Source organism: Chaetodon auriga, chromosome 18 (assembly GCF_051107435.1).
Source record: "Chaetodon auriga isolate fChaAug3 chromosome 18, fChaAug3.hap1, whole genome shotgun sequence".
In the NCBI taxonomy this organism is placed as follows: Eukaryota; Metazoa; Chordata; class Actinopteri; order Chaetodontiformes; family Chaetodontidae; genus Chaetodon; species Chaetodon auriga.
In genome coordinates this window covers 7,705,923-7,723,831 of record NC_135091.1, presented here as the reverse complement: position 1 = coordinate 7,723,831, position 17,909 = coordinate 7,705,923, and the positions used below count along the sequence as shown (strand labels likewise).

At 41.8% G+C, this 17,909-nt stretch overlaps 1 protein-coding gene across 11 annotated transcripts; it reads left to right on the top strand.

The window, feature by feature from the left end:
* The first annotated feature begins 130 nt into the window (after window positions 1-130).
* On the top strand, window positions 131-16,961 carry pum2 (pumilio RNA-binding family member 2). Of its 11 annotated transcripts, none has more exons than XM_076756995.1 (23): window positions 131-422; window positions 2,170-2,530; window positions 5,104-5,172; window positions 5,790-5,895; window positions 6,018-6,205; window positions 6,319-6,491; window positions 6,820-7,114; window positions 7,210-7,303; window positions 7,456-7,563; window positions 7,671-7,816; window positions 8,920-9,040; window positions 9,279-9,419; window positions 9,561-9,863; window positions 9,967-10,194; window positions 10,409-10,676; window positions 10,811-10,940; window positions 11,048-11,176; window positions 11,318-11,455; window positions 11,829-11,954; window positions 12,243-12,314; window positions 13,264-13,385; window positions 13,844-14,036; window positions 14,423-16,961. In XM_076756995.1, the coding sequence occupies exons 2-23, from the start codon at window positions 2,183-2,185 to the stop codon at window positions 14,552-14,554; spliced, it is 3,630 nt and encodes a 1,209-aa protein (XP_076613110.1). In that variant the 5' UTR covers window positions 131-422; window positions 2,170-2,182; the 3' UTR covers window positions 14,555-16,961. The 11 variants fall into 11 exon arrangements, with proteins under 11 accessions (XP_076613110.1, XP_076613116.1, XP_076613109.1 ...); XM_076757001.1 differs by having other exon boundaries at window positions 132-422; window positions 6,114-6,205; window positions 11,048-11,182; XM_076756994.1 differs by having other exon boundaries at window positions 132-422; window positions 9,564-9,863; window positions 11,048-11,182.
* Window positions 16,962-17,909: the final 948 nt, after the last annotated feature.

Genomic DNA, 17,909 nt, shown 5'->3' with positions numbered 1-17,909 from the left:
GACCTTTGTCCACAAAATTGAATTAGCTAGAATCCAATAAGCATTCATTCAAACTAAGACGTATTTCACAGGCTGTCCAGTAGCAACATAGGATCGCTTTCAGTGGAACATTAAGTGTGATCCATTGATAATTTATGTTGGATGACTAAGCGCTAAGCACATTAAATACACCTTGAAGCAGATGTATGTTACTTTAACATGGTGTACAAAAGGTACATTGGGATGGCAATTTTTCATTGACATTGTATACGCATGTCTACGTAGTTCACGCTATTTACAGGGAGGGGGCACTAGCGTAGGCAAACTCTTAGCTCTGACTATCAAGCCTTGCTAAATCACCGCTCTCTCCAAGGAAACAAAACAATATAGAATTGGGTTGACGGCGTGCAACAAGCAGAGACCCTCTCTCGACACGACAACGCGTAAGTATCTGCTCGTTATTTGTTCACAACGAAAGCAAAAGCTCCGTAAAGCGTCTGGTTTGAACACGACTGCCGTAGCGTGAGTATTTCCCCTTTTGTTTAGCGGTTAAGGCCCCTCTGTTTGGAACTTGAAGGGGGGCCATGTTGTTTAGCCATTGAGTGGTTTGGTTGATGTTTTAGCTCACACAACACCAACTTGGCAATTAGCGTTTGCTAGCTCTTTCGTTAGCTATTTTGGTGTATTTGGCTTGTTGCACACAGCCAATTAGTTATTTCGAGCCAAGAAAATAGCGTTTTTTCCGTGTTACACGGGGGTCCTCTAGCTTACTGTAAAACAATGGTAAATTCATAAATTTAACTTTGATGTCTAGCGTCGCCAACCAATAATAAACAGAGGAGGCCCGCTGCTGTTAGCGTTAGCTGGTTAGCTAAGGAGTTTGCTAATGCTCACTACAGTGTAGCTAGCAATATTAGCTAACACGAAACATGTTTGATTTACGCTAATGCTGCAGATAGTTTGACGTAAAAAAATGACAAGCAGCTAGGACATGAGTTGCTAACCATTAACCGTTGAAAACAGTCATTGGCGTAAATGCCAAGCGAAAGCCGCTAAGTTAGCTTGCTTATTAGCAGCGGACTTGCTGGCTAGGTTAACCAGCTAGCTTGCTGAAAGGTTTGCACGTCGGTTTGTTACAATGATCCGTAATGTTGAATGTATCGGTGTAGCTAGTTGCATATTTTTAAAAGCCAGCGACAGCTTGCATTGCGGCTAAATAATCAGCAACGTTATGCGACAGATTCAACGATTTATTTAAACATTGGTAAAGTTATATTAGGAGTAGCGTTGTGTTAGCTCTGTTCACAAGTTAGCACTCGGCTATCGACAACGTTACCTAGCATTCTTGGTATTGTAAGCTATCTACATCCTTGGTGGTTTCTTGTATTATTCTTGCCTTTTCGTAAATCACCAAGCAGCTAAATTAGACTTTCCATTTGACGCTCACGGCCCGTTGTTGAGCAAGTAATGTACTGAATTTTGATATTTAGGGTAACAGTAATTAACGTTTCAATCCTCCACCGTCGAACAGCCATAGCATGAAATTAGCAACTCGGGAATTAGTCATGCCCCTATCAAGAAAATTTTAATGTAGTTAGTATTATTTTGGGTGCATCGTTTTCCTGAAGTCTACATCAAAAGTTGGTTTGTCTCAATGCTCACAGAAGAGTTAGGGTGGGAAATTGGCACTCGTCACCAGTGAAATGCTGGGAAATGAATAATAGTGGCTGATAGATTGCAGACACAAAATAATGTGTCTTTGAGTAGCTGGTGAATTTGAACATTTATCTGTCATTGACTGGTAAATGTTAACATATTAAAAAAAGCGATGGTCAGCGATGAAGGCCTCATGTTGAAACATTCAACTTTTATTACTGAAAGGCAGGGCACAGTTACCTGACTGTCATTTTAGAATGGGTGCTATATTGACTTCATGTTGTAAAGAAGTAACTTGAACACCATTTTGAGTTATTTGTGTCAGGCACTCACTCTGGTGAACTACCAAGTCAGCTACATGTTGCAAAACTACATGCAGAATAGCACAAAAGGGCCATGTACTGAAAACAAGATTACATATTCATAATAATAGCATAACACTCATGTTTGTATCTTTAAACTTGATACAGGTCAACTTGAATGATGACTTATCATCTATTGACAAAATCATAATTGTATGTGGTTTTTTTTTAGGCTTTCCCGTGGAATGAGCGTTCCATGCAGCATCCTAGGTATGAATGACGTGGCCTGGCAGGAGACAAGAGGTGGGATGCTGCATGCAAATGGTGCTCCTGAGACCGGCGGTGTCAGAGTTCATGGTGGAGGGCCCCTAGCCACAGTTGGAGCTGGACAGGCTCCTGGAGTTCCACATTTACAGGGCATGGACAGGGTTGTTAACCCTACCCCAGGTACCCCGCAGCCACCGCTGAGTGGACGGTCTCAGGATGATGCCACAGTTGGATACTTCTTCCAGAGGCAGCCTGGAGAGCAGCTTGGAGGTTGCACACCCAGCAAGCATCGCTGGCCAACTGGAGATGCCAATCATGTTGATCAGGTAAAGTGTCATCAAGAGACCAGTAATTGTAATGCTGTTCAAGTTGAAGTAGTGTTTTGTATCCGTTAAGACCAAAAGTGGAATTGAATATTGTATCAGTGATTAAACCTGTTATTTTCTTCATGTGTTATATTTTGTGAAGAGTGGTGGAGTGGTTGTCAGTATCACCTATACTGCGTGTCATATAAAAAAAAAGCAACAAAGAGAACATGATTTCCTATTTGTCAATACCATTGGACCACATTTTTAAATAAACTTTTATTGGTAGTTGGATTTATATATAAAAAAAAAAATAGGAAAAAGAAATTGTGAATATTAGATCTGATAATTGACTAAACGCCACAGAGCAACAACATGAAGAAAATCTTAATGAAATGAAAGGTTTGTAACTGCTCTGTGGTATCTGACTCTCTCAGAGTTTGTGTTTGGAAGCACAATGTGATGTGTAGCCCAAACAATAAGACCCTGATAGTCACCACTGAGACTATAGCATGTATTTCAGATGCTCAGTTAATCTGTGAGGATTTGCACCAGGGGCCAGCCATTCATCAGTTACATTTCCTTATTGAAGCTGGTGCAGATGAAAATATCTCCTATGAGGTGCAGCGATACAAGGACTTTTCTTTACAGCGCCTGTAAATACAATGACAAATTTGTCTTATAGAAAAATGGGAATGTGTAAAATTTCCTGATTTTAAACCAAGGACTAATTTGAGGTGAAAATGTAGGTTGGCAAGCAGTTTTCTGCATTAGCATTTTTCTAAATGCAGTTTTTGAGATGGTACAAATAATAAAGCAACAGCATTGAAGCAACAAAATAGAAATGTTCCTTGTCACAAGTATATCACATCAATGTTTGTTGCTTAATAAATCTACATTAATTTATATAACAAATCACTATATGAATGAGAAATCAGATTGCAGAAAATGGAAATATTTGCTACACCTGAGTTGGGACTCTATTTGTTGACACCAGTAATTTGAATTTAGCCTCTTTATACAAACTGCTGCATCCAGTCAGTAACACATATCCAGTGTGTCCATCCAGTAAGACTTTCTGTGTAGGATGCTCTTTCCTCCTCACTCCTCCAAGCAAAATTAAGAGAATTGAAAAGTCCTTCATAATGCCAAGCTAGCTCAGGTTCTGGGTCCATTAACTCACTGTATTTGTTCCTCCCAGGATATATTGTGTCAGAGGTCGTGCGCACTCTGCACAGGTCACTGGTCTGTCACAAGGCAAATACACATAGATCCATGTGTGTTAAGATGGCAATAGCACTGCTTTTTTTGAAATATGTGCCGCCTCCTCATTTGCTAAGGGTAAAATGTGTGAGACCAGAGCTTTGTCCACTGCTTTGGCACAGCAGGAGTGTGACTTGTGCTGTGAAAACTGTCCAGGCTTGTAATATCCTGGTTTACAGTGTTGAACTGGCATGCAGTGTTTTGGCAGTCTTCAGACGGATTTGTAACTCAAACTGGACTTCCTGGATTATATTTGATGTTACTAGCTGCAGCAACACACCCACCTCACCTGGCCTGAATGTTTTTGGCCAATGGCAGGAAAGGGGAAGTACTCGGTAGAACACAATACAGCTTTCCTTAAGTAGAATATTTGAAAATTATTCAGGGGGGCAGAAATGCTCAAGAATGTAAAAGAAGGCAGCACTGATATTGGGCTGGTTTCAGTGGCCTTGTCTTTGTATCTGCCAATAAGTGATTGATATATCCCCCCACCCCCCCCTTTTTTTTTTTTTTTTTTAATGTTATGCAAGTTATGTGTTTTTAATTTCCTTGATTGGAGACAACTTTCTAATTATTGAACTGGGGAGACACATGGCCTCTTATTCTCTGTCTCCAATAACTGTGCATAAATCCAACTTTAATGTGTATGTATGTCGAACCCCCATTTCTCATGCATGTCTGAGACCTTTTGTTCACCAGGACCCAGTGTTTACATACAGTGGATTAGGCACGGGGTTATCACTCAGCCTGATGAAAAGAAGACGCCATCTTTGGGCCTCCTTCTTCTTGTTTTTTTAAGAGCAGATACTCTTCATCTTAATGTTGCATTACAGCTCTTGTTTTCTGTCTTTCCTTAAAATGTGTGTACAATGTTACATGTGGTGCTGTATGCCAAAGATTTCCATTTGAGGTTTGAAGTTTTGTATTTTAAGACGCCTGTATTTTTCTCATGCACACCCAGTCAGGTTTGAGAGGAGGAAAAAGAAATTGGGCGGAGCGCGACTGTTTTGTTTTGTCTTGCAGCGAATCATTATAGTGCTCATGATTCTAATCTTTGATGTGTTTGTAACCATTTAACATCCATGGTATGAAAATTACTCTTGAGAATTGTACTTCAGTGACTTGATAGCTGATGGATGGCTAATTAGGCCTATGAACTGCATAGCAGAAAGTGATGTTTGTCCTGGGGTTTCTTTTCAACACAAACATGCTTGTTCATATGTGGTTGTGTTGTAAAACTGATTTAATATATTTTAAGGTCTCATTAGGTCCTTTCATTGAGTGATTTTTAGCTTTCTTTTCAGTCCAGTTTTTCTTTTCTTTTGTCTCAGGTCCGTGCTGTGGATGAAATGAACTATGACTTCCAAGCTCTTGCTCTGGAGTCTAGGGGTATGGGAGAGGTAAGCTGTTTTTCGTCCTAACATCTGTCCATTTCTCCATTATAGTACAGCAAAAAGTCAAAAGGAAAGTTTGTATGAAACATTTACCCTGTCTAGGCCTGAAAGGCAGCCGTAAGGCATCTAATTTGCTCCTTTTACATGATCTGACTGAGTTAGGAGAGAGCAGTTTTTGTCACCAGTGGAAGAGGGAGAGATGGAACCAAACCAACTTGCACTCATGCTTGCAAGTTGACAGGGTTGTGTTTCAGGATTGAGATGAAAGTAGTGCATATAGTTGCGTTTTGCATTTGAGCATACATGTTGGTATTGGAGGAGTGGATTAGTCGTTAAGGGTAAAAAAGGCTAATGTTTTTTCTATGAAGTAACAAACTACTATCTTTACATCCACCTTTAACTCAAGAGGAATAAGTGTTCATTTGGTGGAGTGAGAAAATGCTAAGCTAGCCAAGACTACAGTAAAATCTAATATTTACACTTCAGAGTCGGAAACTTGGCACTATACATCAGATTTCAAATGAGATGTGGTTGTTGATAGTGGTGCCTTTCAAATATTACATTGCACTGTGACATGCAGTGATCTTGCAGATGCTTAGAAAATATGTAAAATTTATTTATAGCTTCTGCCAGCAAAAAAGCTCTGGGATTCTGATGAGTTGGCCAAGGATGGAAGGAAAGGGATGCTTCTTGGCGAGGAGTGGAGGGACAATGCATGGGGATCATCTCGTGAGTGACTATATCTTTGTGTATCGTATTTTCACGCAGCTTTTCTTTCGAGATAGGGTTCTTTCCCAGCTGTAGTTTCTATACACAACTATTTAGTTATGTGATCACAGCTTTTCATTCAGATCATTCAGTGTCTCAGCCAATCATGGTGCAGCGGCGACCAGGCCAGAGTTTCCATGGGAATGGTGATGCCAATTCTGTGCTTTCACCTCGCTCAGAAGGTGGAGGCCTGGGGGTGAGCATGGTGGAGTACGTCCTGAGCTCCTCTCCCGGTGACAAGATGGATGGTCGCTACAGGAACGGTGGCTATGTAAGTCAAGCATCTGTCTCACCTCTAACTCAAAAAGAGGGTCTTCTCTTGCTAATTAAACAAGTATTCTTAACAGTGACACAGTGTCTTACCTAATGGTGTTATGGATTTAGGGTGGAGGAGATGTTGACCAAGATGGGAGAGAGAAGAATGATGCCCAGGAGAAAGTGTCCCCCTTTGAAGAGGACAAGAGCCCGGAGATGAAGGTGGGAGAGGAGAGTGATCCCACAAAAGCCAACGGAAGAGGTCTTCTGAATGGCATGGACAGAGACTGCAAAGATTTCAAGTAGGTTTTCCCTTTACGCTAAAGTGAACAGCTGCCTATTGTTTGATGGTGGTTTATTTTAACCTTTCTTGTGCAGACCTTGATTTAAATAATCCTATTTCAGAATGTCCAAAGCTATTTTGACAGGTGGTACTGAAGGTAAAATGTAAATTGGAGAATTGCAATTCAAAGCATTGAAGTCTAAGGATGTTGAAAATGTCCAGATGAGTGACTGAAGATAAATGTAAAGGCTTAAAGTATTATTGCTGTTGCAAGGCTTCCTGTCGAAGGCAAAGTTTTGCACTAATATGTCATGTGTGCTGATGTTGCAACTTGTTTCCTTTCCTAGTCCAACCCCTGGAAGCCGTCAAGCTTCCCCCACTGAGGCCGTGGAGCGGATGGGTCCCAGTCAGACAGGGTTGGAGATGATGGGACAGCACCATCCCCATGTCCTCCAACAACACAACCCCAACCAAAACAAGGCCCCAGCTGAGGACTTCCAGAACCAGGAGGCCCAGAGCATGGGAGGTATGGAGCAGCAAGCCGGTGTGGAGTCCCTCCAGTTCGACTATGCCGGGAACCAGATCCAGGTGGACTCCTCCGGGACTCCAGTAGGATTGTTTGACTACAATTCTCAACAGCAGGTCTGTTGAAAAACAAAACCATCTATCAAGAGAATTAACTGTAAGTTTGCTCAACAGATTCTGAACCTTTTTTTTGTTTGTTTGTTTTTTTCCAGTTGTTCCAGAGATCTAATCCCCTGACTGTTCAGCAGCTCACTGCAGCTCAGCAACAACAATACGCCCTGGCTGCAGCCCAGCAGCAGCATCTCGGTAAGGCAGTCTGTTTCTCTTAGTACAGTATGTCATGTGATGTGATTAAACTGCCCTTGTCTCAAGTTGTCAAGATCTGTGTTTTATATTCATTTGAATGGGATTTGTTTTGGAAATAATGAACTACATTTATTGTTCCTCATATCACCTAGCTGGCCTTGCTCCTGCGTTTGTGCCAAACCCGTACATTATCAATGCTGCCCCCCCTGGAACCGATCCCTACACTGCCGCTGGGCTCGCAGCAGCAGCCACACTTGCAGGTGTGTATACAGCACATTTACGCCCCTTGTGTTTTTATTTAAAAAAAAAACTACCATGATCAGTTGTATGAGATGAGCGTGTAACAACATCAAAATGTTTTCCTCAGGGCCCACAGTGGTTCCACCACAGTACTATGGTGTTCCTTGGGGTGTGTACCCGGCCAATCTTTTCCAGCAACAGGCTGCATCAACTGCCAATCACTCAGCTAATCAGCAACAATCCAGCCAGGGACCAGGGCCAGGCCAGCCACAGGTAGGAAGTGCTCCACTTGATCTGAGAGGTGTTTCATAAAATGCAAGGATCATTGTGAAAAGCCTAGCTTGAATGAGCTTAACAAATTGCACTGAGATTAAATTATTTAATAAAGATAAATCAGAGCTAATGTGGGCAGACAGATTACGTCATTGTGTGAAGAAAACAGTGAAGAAAACTGAATGTACAGACAAAACTACAATGTTCACAACCACAGAGCTGCACATATCACAAGCGTATCCCATGGAACAAAAATATTGCAATAAAAACAAGCAGTCATTGTTTAAATAACTTCACATTGGCTGTTTGTCCCTCTTGCGTTTTAATAGACAGATTTCTGGGTGTTGGTTTAAGTCAAGTTTCCATGGACTGGCTAGCAGAATGGTATTTGTTTTAATGTGCGTGTAGCTAATGTTAACACCTATTTGCTGACTCGGCCCGGACTGGGAGTTCCCACAGCTTGATGGTCAAACACAGCGTCCGTGCACAGACCATTGGCGGCAGGTTTGATGAATACCGAACCAGTCACCCAAGGCTTGCGTCAGCTACCTGCTAGCTGCACGGCTAATTAGCCATAAGCACTCCAGCAAATCTATAATTTATATGAAGAGCAGGTTCTCAAATGCAACATGTGATATATTGGAAACTTTAAAGGACTTGAAAACCATGTTTCCACAGTCAGCATCTGGCTATGAGCAGTTGGGTTCTTCATGAATACATAACTTTCTGTAAAGTTCACAACTGTTTTTTGTTTTGTATTTTTTCAAACGGAAGATTTCTGTATTTGTTTTTGCATCCCTGGATGTAAAATTGGTGTGCCTTGATTGGGAAAAAGGGGTTATCACATACTTCCGTGCACCAGTCAGACTATAACAACATTTGAATCAATATGTGTCGACAGTCGTGGAGTTGTTTATGTTGCTAGGCAACTGCCATTCATATCTGATCAAACCAAACCCACGCAGTCCTGATGAAGCAGATTAGCTGACCTTGAACCTCAACTGTTCCTCGTGTAGGCTTAAATATTTAATCTGATATAGAAATATAAGATCTGAAAGTTTGCAGCAGCTTTAGATATGAAATATCCTCACCTCTCTCTCCAGGTGATGCGCACTGGAACCAACCAGCGACCTCTTACACCTGGGCAAGGCCAACAGAGTCAGCAGGAATCTCTAGCTGCAGCAGCTGCTGCAAACCCTGCATTGGCATACACAGGCATGCCTGGTAGGTACAACAACAATATAGCCAAAGACACTAACAGTCAGACACATTTATCCTCACTACTTGATGTTGTCATTTGAACAGCTCTTTTCAGTATGCTCTGTACTAATGTACAAGATTTAGTCACTGTTTTGACACTAAAACACCTCCCTAGTTATTGAGTGAGTTTTTAAGGTGATTTTATATGTACAAATCTTTCCTATAATTGCTGACTCCTTTTTTATGTTCCTCATCTTTTCAGGATATCAGGTGTTGGCCCCTGCAGCCTATTATGACCAGACTGGGGCCTTGGTGATGGGCCCTGGTGCCCGAACTGGTCTTGGTGGACCAGTTCGTCTAGTCCAGACCCCTCTACTCATCAACCCTGCAGCAGCACAAGCTGGTAAGTACTAATCCACCTGTCCCTTTAATTTCCAATATGTTGATCCACTCCTTCCTGTTCTTACTTAATTAGTACCACTCATGGCCATTCTGCCCTTGGCTCTCCTTCTACCCTTCACACTCCCCTCTCTCCCTCCACCAGCAGCTGCGGTGTCAGCATCTGGCTCCAGTAACAACATGTCTGGTCCTCCAGCCAACGGGCTGTACCGCTCAATGCCTCAACCTCAACCCCAGCCACAGCAGCAGCAGGCTCCCCCACCCAGCAGTGGCCTGCCTTCCAGCTCATTCTACGGCTCTGGATCAGTCCCCAACACGTCTCAGAGCAGCTCACTTTTCTCACACACCTCTGCTGCACCTCCACCAAGCTCATCCCTGGGCTTCAGCAGTACCGGGGGCTCTCTCGGTGTAGGCCTGGGCTCTGCTCTTGGAGGCTTCGGCTCTTCTGGTCAGTGACTCAGCCACAAGCTACATGAGGATTAAAGAAATGGTTTATTTTTAGGAGTCTGCTTTCTTACTGTGGTTCTCTGTTGTTGTTGTTTTTCTTGCAGTTTCCAGCTCTACCAGTAGCAGTGTATCTCGCAGGGACTCCCTGTTGGCAAGTTCTGATCTTTACAAACGTGGCGGCAGCAGTTTAACTCCCATCGGCCAGCCCTTTTACAACAGCCTGGGTTACTCCTCCTCACCCAGTCCCATTGGCCTCACACCAGGTCACTCCCCACTCACTCCTCCACCATCTCTGCCCTCTTCTCATGGATCCTCTTCTAGCCTTCACCTAGGTAAAGGTTTATTTTGACACTGTTAAGTTCATTTGAAGGTCTCTCAGTATGTTGTCCCAGAGACTTACATCTTATATAATTTGATTCTAATTTAACATACAAAGGTATTTCTTAAATATGAAACACCCTAACACGCTGTTTCACATACATAACAATTATGGTCTACTGTTGCTACTACACTACTGCAACACTATCTGGCCTTCTGTAATCCTAGGTGGCCTGACAAATGGCAGCGGGCGTTACATTTCTGCAGCGCCTGGAGCTGAGGCCAAGTACCGGAGCGCCGGCGGGACGTCCAGTCTCTTTAATTCCAGTAGCCAGCTGTTCCCACCGTCTCGGCCTCGCTACAGTCGCTCTGATGTCATGCCGTCCGGGCGCAGCCGCCTGCTGGAAGACTTCAGGAACAACCGCTTCCCAAACCTTCAGCTCCGTGACCTGCCGGGACACATGGTGGAGTTCTCTCAAGACCAGCACGGATCCAGGTGGCTAAAATGCTGCTTCATTATGTCATTGTTACAGTAAACCTTAATACAGGGCGTTCATCGCATTGGTGTACCACAATCTGACTAATTGTTATTATCCATCTCTACTCCTTGTTCCAATCTTGTCTGTCTAGATTTATCCAGCAGAAGCTGGAGAGGGCCACCCCTGCTGAGAGGCAGATGGTGTTTGGAGAGATTCTGCAAGCAGCATACCAACTGATGACTGATGTATTTGGGAATTATGTCATCCAAAAGTTCTTTGAGGTTAGAATTGTTCTAAGTTTATCTTGGCGTCTTTTCAGTTTCAGTAGAGCAGAGACTCTGTTTTCTGCAGCATCTGTGAAGTAGAGCTTGTGTTTCATGTTGTGCAGTTTGGAAGTGCAGACCAGAAGCTGGCTTTGGCTACACGTATCCGTGGACACGTCCTTCCACTGGCTTTGCAGATGTATGGTTGCAGGGTCATTCAGAAAGCCCTGGAGTCCATTTCCTCAGACCAGCAGGTAATTGTAAGTGAGATTTCACTTCTTTTTAACCTTCTTGCTGACCTTGCTTCATTATTGCTATATCAACATATTACAGTCTTTAATTTCAACATAGTGACATGTGTTAAAATTTTTGTCCCTGTTCCCTAATTTCTTCAGAGTGACATTGTCCGCGAGCTTGATGGCCACGTGTTGAAGTGTGTCAAGGACCAGAATGGCAACCATGTGGTGCAAAAGTGTATTGAGTGTGTCCAGCCCCAAGCCCTGCAGTTCATTATTGATGCCTTTCAGGGACAGGTGGGTTTATTACTAGCAATGGCTCAGCGGTCATTCACCTTAGAATGTACATTTTGATTTGGTGGACAAGGAAATGTTTACAAGACCTGTTCATGAAAGAATATAATACTAAGAAGAGCCAAACAGGTCATACATCAGAGAAACCTGACATGACTACAGAGTCGCCCCAAAACCATTGAATAAAAACAGTTGCTTATTGTATGAAGCTACTTCTCTTCTAAATGTGTTATTTTATAGCTTCATAGATAGAAGAACTGAGTAATGAGCCATCTTAATGACTTTTTAATCCAGTTTAGTGCCACTTTAATATATATATTTATATTTGTGTAACTCCCTTTATATTGATCTGTTTTTATTTTACTTCCTTTTGCAGGTGTTTGTGCTTTCCACACACCCCTATGGCTGCAGAGTTATCCAAAGGATTTTGGAGCACTGCACCCAGGAGCAGACCCTGCCCATCCTGGAGGAGCTGCATCAGCACTCTGAACAGCTGGGCCAGGTGAGCACATCTGTCTCCAGCCTGTCTCATTTCTAAGCCCACACTGTTTGCAGATGCCATTTTTATGTTTGCTAGATGTGACTGATGGTTGTTGAGACGTGCGCTTGTCTTGTGTATTTGCATGTCTCCTTCATGTTTGAGCAGTTTATATTGTCAGCCTGTCATTGTTCCTGTGTATTTGTGGTCTGCTAAGTGTAAGGATGAATGTAATTGTACTGTTAGCTGTCATTACATCTGACATGTGATTATTGAAACATCCACCCTGCCCCCCTCACTTATTCCATCTAGAAATATCAAGGCGTATCATTGGAGATGACACCCAAAACATATTATACAGTGTCCCGTGATGCACTGTTCAAGGTCAGAGCAATTTGCCTCTCTCTCGCGGATGTCCCCGTGCTCCCTTCCTCTTTCCCCTTTTTATCTTTTCTTTTGTAAAGAATCTGATTTAACATTTAGATAGTTCTCCAACTCCAAACTTTTACAGGCCTTCTCCTAACCCACTGAGCCGCCTTTTCTCACCTCCCCCCCCCCCCCCTTGCTTTATGCCACAGAGGATTCACAAGGCACATGTTTTCCTGCTGTCTGATGATCCCTCTCTCTCGCCTCCAGCATCTCCTGATCAATCTGTTTTTTTTCTGTTTTCACCTTCTTGATTTCACCATAATTGTTTGATAGAAGCTTCCTGAGAGTTTGAATCTCTTCGGACGACTGAATTGTTCACAAGTAGCGTTTAAATCACATGTAACTTCACCTCGAGTACTTGGCTTGAGGTCAAGTCCAAGAGCAAAATAATGCTGGCTCTTGTTAAAACAGATTGACAGGAAATTGATTTGAAGGCAGATACTTCCAAATTAAAGGTGGAGATCACATTGCCTACCCAACAAATTACTACTTTAACAAAGATCAAGTCAGAGTGGTGTTATTTGTTGCTTGGTCAGGTGAGTTCTTGTCTCCATCTTGTCACACTAAAATTACACCCATAACTGTCTATCACCCATTTCTGAAGGGGCAAAGATGCTATTGGTTGTGTTGTCTGGTCAGCAACAATCCAAACCAGCAGCATCTGTTTTGTCTGACCTTCCGCAGTGATGACGTAAAGGGTATTTGTTAGACTACAAATGGGGGTGTCACTCATTCATCTACCTATCATTGTAGAGCTGCATGATTATCTCACACCAATTAAGACCAATGGTGAAAAGTAGTGCATGAGTATCAATCAGCGTAAAGGGTGCCGCACGGATCCTTTGATTAATCAGTAATGAAATGGCTGTTTACTGTGAGCTCACACCTCCACTGCCACCTGCAGGATCAGTATGGTAACTACGTCATTCAGCATGTTTTGGAGCACGGCCGACCAGAAGATAAAAGCAAGATAGTCGCAGAGGTTCGCGGAAAGGTTCTTGTCCTCAGCCAACACAAATTTGCAAGGTAAGCGATGTTTTGATGAACTGCCAAAGGTTCACATAGCTTGATGGGTCATAGGGTGCTTCCTTTTTTGCCTGAGTGGACCCGTAATGGTCAGTGAGGCCACCTACAGTCATGCTAATGTCAATCCAGAGCGCTGCCTGCAAGGCCACATTTAAGGAAAAGTAGTACCTCTTCCCCCTCATCAAATTGCCATCTACAAAGCTTGAGTCAAACAAGTTAAATCAGTGAGAGGCTTTTAATGTTGGTCATGGCAAATTTTCTATACACCACCCACTGCTGCAATTTGAAATCATCAATCCAACAATTATAATGTCACAAATACAATAAGGACTTAAAAGGAAAGTGATTCAAACATTCAGCCCTCCAAAAGGAGAAATGAAAAACATTCACCATGACTGACCCGAGCTTTAACTGCTTCAGTTATGAATTTGTTTGTGTCTCTCTCTATTTTTCCTCAGTAATGTTGTGGAGAAGTGTGTGATCCACTCTTCGCGTGCGGAGAGAGCTCTGCTGATAGATGAAGTGTGCTGCCAGAAAGACGGGCCCCACAGCGCCCTGTACACCATGATGAAGGACCAGTACGCCAACTATGTTGTCCAAAGAATGATTGACATGGCAGAACCTGCTCAGCGCAAAATCATCATGCACAAGGTTGGTACACAACGAGATTTGTGTGATCACGCAGATATGAAATGAAGCGGGCTTATTATCATTTTGACTAATTTGTTTTTTCACTTAACGATATTTGTTGACTTTTAAAGATCAAACCACATGGACTTTGAACTGTAACTGTCCCATTCACTAATTCATATTATCAGTGATTGTTCTGCCACTTTCTTTACTGGTCAGTTGTAAATCCGTTTCAAGAGCCAAAGGTCGCGTGTTCTAAAGTCTTGTTTTGCATGATCCAAACCCTAAAAATATTTTTAACTTCCTACCACAGAGGACTATGGAAAGTAAATGATCACATTTCAGGAGCTGGAACCAGTGAGTTCTGCTTAAAAAAGGACTCTAATTGATTTTCCCTCCCCTTTCAGATCCGGCCTCACATTGCCACTTTACGCAAGTACACCTATGGGAAGCACATTCTGGCCAAGCTAGAAAAGTACTACATGAAGAGCGGATCTGAACTGGGTCCCATCGGTGGCCCCACGAATGGCCTCATGTAGTCGCGTTGACATGCTGGGTCCCCTGAAGAAGCGGAGGAGTAGGAGCCCCAAACCCCCTGTTCTGTGAGAGACGCTCCTTAGCCATAGGCTTTAGCCTTTGACACCTTCTGTCGTCCCATTTTTGGGGAATTACCAAAAAAAAAAAAAATTACAAAAAGACAAGTCAACTTCACCTAAGAACGCTGTGACAACTGACCCCTGCCACTCTGCCACCCCTGGTGCCGGCCCCCAGCGTGGCCCCCAGGGGGCGCACAGTCAGCAGGCTGATGATTTTTTTTTTTTTTTTTTTTTTTTTCCTGGGTAAAGCACAAGCCCATTGTTAATGATGTAATTGATGTATTTGACTGGTTTTCATATTATCTTGTACATTTAGTTTTTTACCTTGTAAATTCTCTGTAGAAAATAAGAAAACTTATACACATTTGCTGAAATTTACAATTCCTACAATTAACACCAGCAAGTGATTTTATAAGGCTAAACTGAGTGATCCTTTTAAAAATAAACAATTCCATTTGTTTTTGTAACCAGACTTATTACGTCAGCTGTTCTAAATAAGTCTCGGCAATTGAATATTATATTTGTATATTATCCCATGCACAGTAAAAGTGTTTTCCCATGCCAAAGCAGCTGATGGATTAGTTTTCAAATAGCACTGCATAGTATGGATGGATATAAACCCCTCCGTCCACAGGTGAGTACTATGTGTCACGTGCCACATTCACCCAGAGGTCTTCAGGACCGGTTTGCGAGCTTGGCTTTGGGGATTGGTGCTTCAGTCTAGGGTAGTGTTTTCCGGTGGTGGCTTTTTCTTGCCTCGTTTTCCAGGATAAGTGGGAGGGAGGGGGAGGGTGTTACCCCAGCAGCTTGTACTTGATGTTTTGGTACTAAATATTACAGACTGACCAACCTGAGCTGCTGCATCCACTGAGCCCCATTTGAGCCGTCTTTCCCTCCTCCAGGTGATCACCCGGGGTTTATGCAAGATAAAAGCTACCATTAACTTATAGATGCAGAGCATGAGGTTTGGTTGTACAGCGGGTGTGTGACCTGGTATAATATTAACATGAAATGACAGTAGTGGGGGGCTTTTCGTGGGGATAGCAGGGTGGGAGTGGGCTATGTGTTGGCATGCTGTGACAGGTTTTAATCCTTGGAATGATTCTTTTTTTCTTTATTATGTTTTGTGTAACATCTGTCTTGTAGTTTGAGATGAACACTGCCCTAGAATACGGTATCTTTATGTACTGAATAATCATCTCTCGCGTAGTAGTTTAGCAATGTATAGCATCTTTATGTATAAGTAACTTGTTGCTTTTGGGTAGGGGGCTTGCAGCAGTGATGGGACCCCCACCGCCTGAAGGACAGAGTAGGGAAAAAAAAAATGTTGTGAAGTGGAGCTTATCCCAACGTTGTACATCTGAGGTGAAATGAACTAGAGCTAGTGGGATAAGTTGAAGAAAGGGATGCAGAAAGAACCTTTTTTCTTTTTTTCTTTTTTTTTTTTTAATGGTTCTGTTTTTGTTTTTTAAAGTTTCTTCTTTTCGTTTGGTTGGGTATGCAAGTGCATTGGTGGAGGCCGGTGGGGCCATCGAAAGCTATACAATTCACCTGTAATGCTCGTAGTGATGGCTTCTTTGCTTCATATGAATAATTGTAGAATACATGTAGTATATGTGCAGTTAATAAGTGTAAGATTATTAGTTTAATTGAAAAAAATGTCTAGTCGTGGTGTTTGACAGGCCTTGCTCTAAATTTGTAGTGATGCTTTTATTTCGTCTGTACAGTTGTACATTTGTAAACGTTTATGCTGTAAATGGGATGTCTTTTACACTTTTTGGGGAGAAAAAGGCAAAAATGTGCATTTTGATGTGTGTATATTCATCACTCCTTTCCCCTTGAATATAATGTATACAGTTTTATTTGATCAAGTGTTATTTTAAAGAAAAAAAAAACTTTATGGCTTCACAATCTGGCATGGTTTTTGTTTTTAATCCGCTGTGGGAAAGGCCAGCCTCTATTTGTACTGGAGCTGTAACATCCACTGTTGATAGTCTTTCTGATGTGTGACAGTTTAAAAAGAAGAAAAAAAAAAACACTCTACTAAAACTGAGGCTGCATTTAGTCCTCTCTGCTACCATGGAAACTTCACAGGATATGACAAGAATTATTTTTGTACAGAAGAGTGCTGTATTTTGGAACAGCTACTACCTTGTAAGCAAAAGCAATGTAAAATATTGTCAATTATATAAATATGAACATATGAGTTTTGTCACACTGTCAAAGTCATGTACATTTTCAGGTGGCCTTATGTACATTTCCAGATGTTAGATGAAGAAAACAAACTCATTTTTGGAAGCAGAATTGTGACTATGTATGATTAAACTGTTCTTCTAACATTTGACCAGCATGATGGTGGTTTTTCTCATGTTTCGTATTTTTAAAGCTGTTTTTGGCTCGTTAGATTATTTGAATTTTAATAATGCTTTTCAAGGTCACTCTGCATGTTTGAATCGGAGTAAAAGTTTATTTCCAGCGGAGTAGACCCTGCAAAGAGTACACAGTTAAGACCATCTCTGAAGAAAAGAGTTTATAAAAAGTTTAACAGAACCTTTTAGTTTGGCATAAAGAACTTCAGAAATTCAGAATTTTACGCAGGAAGTACTGTATATGATGGCAAAATAAACCTGGCATGCATAGCAATATTGTAAAAATTCTGCCCCCAGTGGTGACAGGTGAAAGAAGCGGATATATGCAAGTACTGTATTGAAGTACCATTTTGAGTTACTACAGTATTTTAGGCTATGTTATTCCTCTAGTCAGCTACGTTTCAGAGGCAATGTATTTTCACTCCACAGCATTTATGTTAACTATAGTTACTTGCACAAAGACCTTTTCCATACAGACCACAGCATATGATTTATTTAAAATAATGCATTGTAATAAAACTAATAAAATACAAAATACATGTTTACATAAGTATTTACATAATTAGCTGAGTGCTGATTCGGGGTTTCAGTAGATTGTTAATACACCTGTATTTAGAGGTAATATTGTACTTTTTACTCCACTATATGACGGCTGCACTTACAACCATCTAAAAAATATATAATGCATTGCTATGGATAACACTACCACAAGGGATACCAGTTAGTTATTGGCTCCACTTATATAATACTGCTAAAATGCTAAAACACTTTAATGCATCAGTAATGAAACTTAAAAAGTATCTTCTGCATGACAAATACTTTCGTTTTTAAATCATTCTTACGTTTGTCGCTTTATTCCTTACATTGTAGTATAGTTCTTTTTTTCCCCACAACTGATGTAGACCACCTGTAAATGGATGAACATTAAG

What these genes read in the sequence shown, in the direction of transcription:
- pum2 (XM_076756990.1), top strand. Translation starts at nt 2,183, where the DNA reads ATGAGCGTTCCATGCAGCATCCTAGGTATGAATGACGTGGCCTGGCAG. An exon ending in CCTCAGACCAGCAGGTAATT is followed by an intron (nt 11,183 to 11,317) that starts GTAAGTGAGATT and finishes TAATTTCTTCAG; the next exon opens with AGTGACATTGTCCGCGAGCT. An exon ending in ACTCTGAACAGCTGGGCCAG is followed by an intron (nt 11,955 to 12,242) that starts GTGAGCACATCT and finishes TATTCCATCTAG; the next exon opens with AAATATCAAGGCGTATCATT.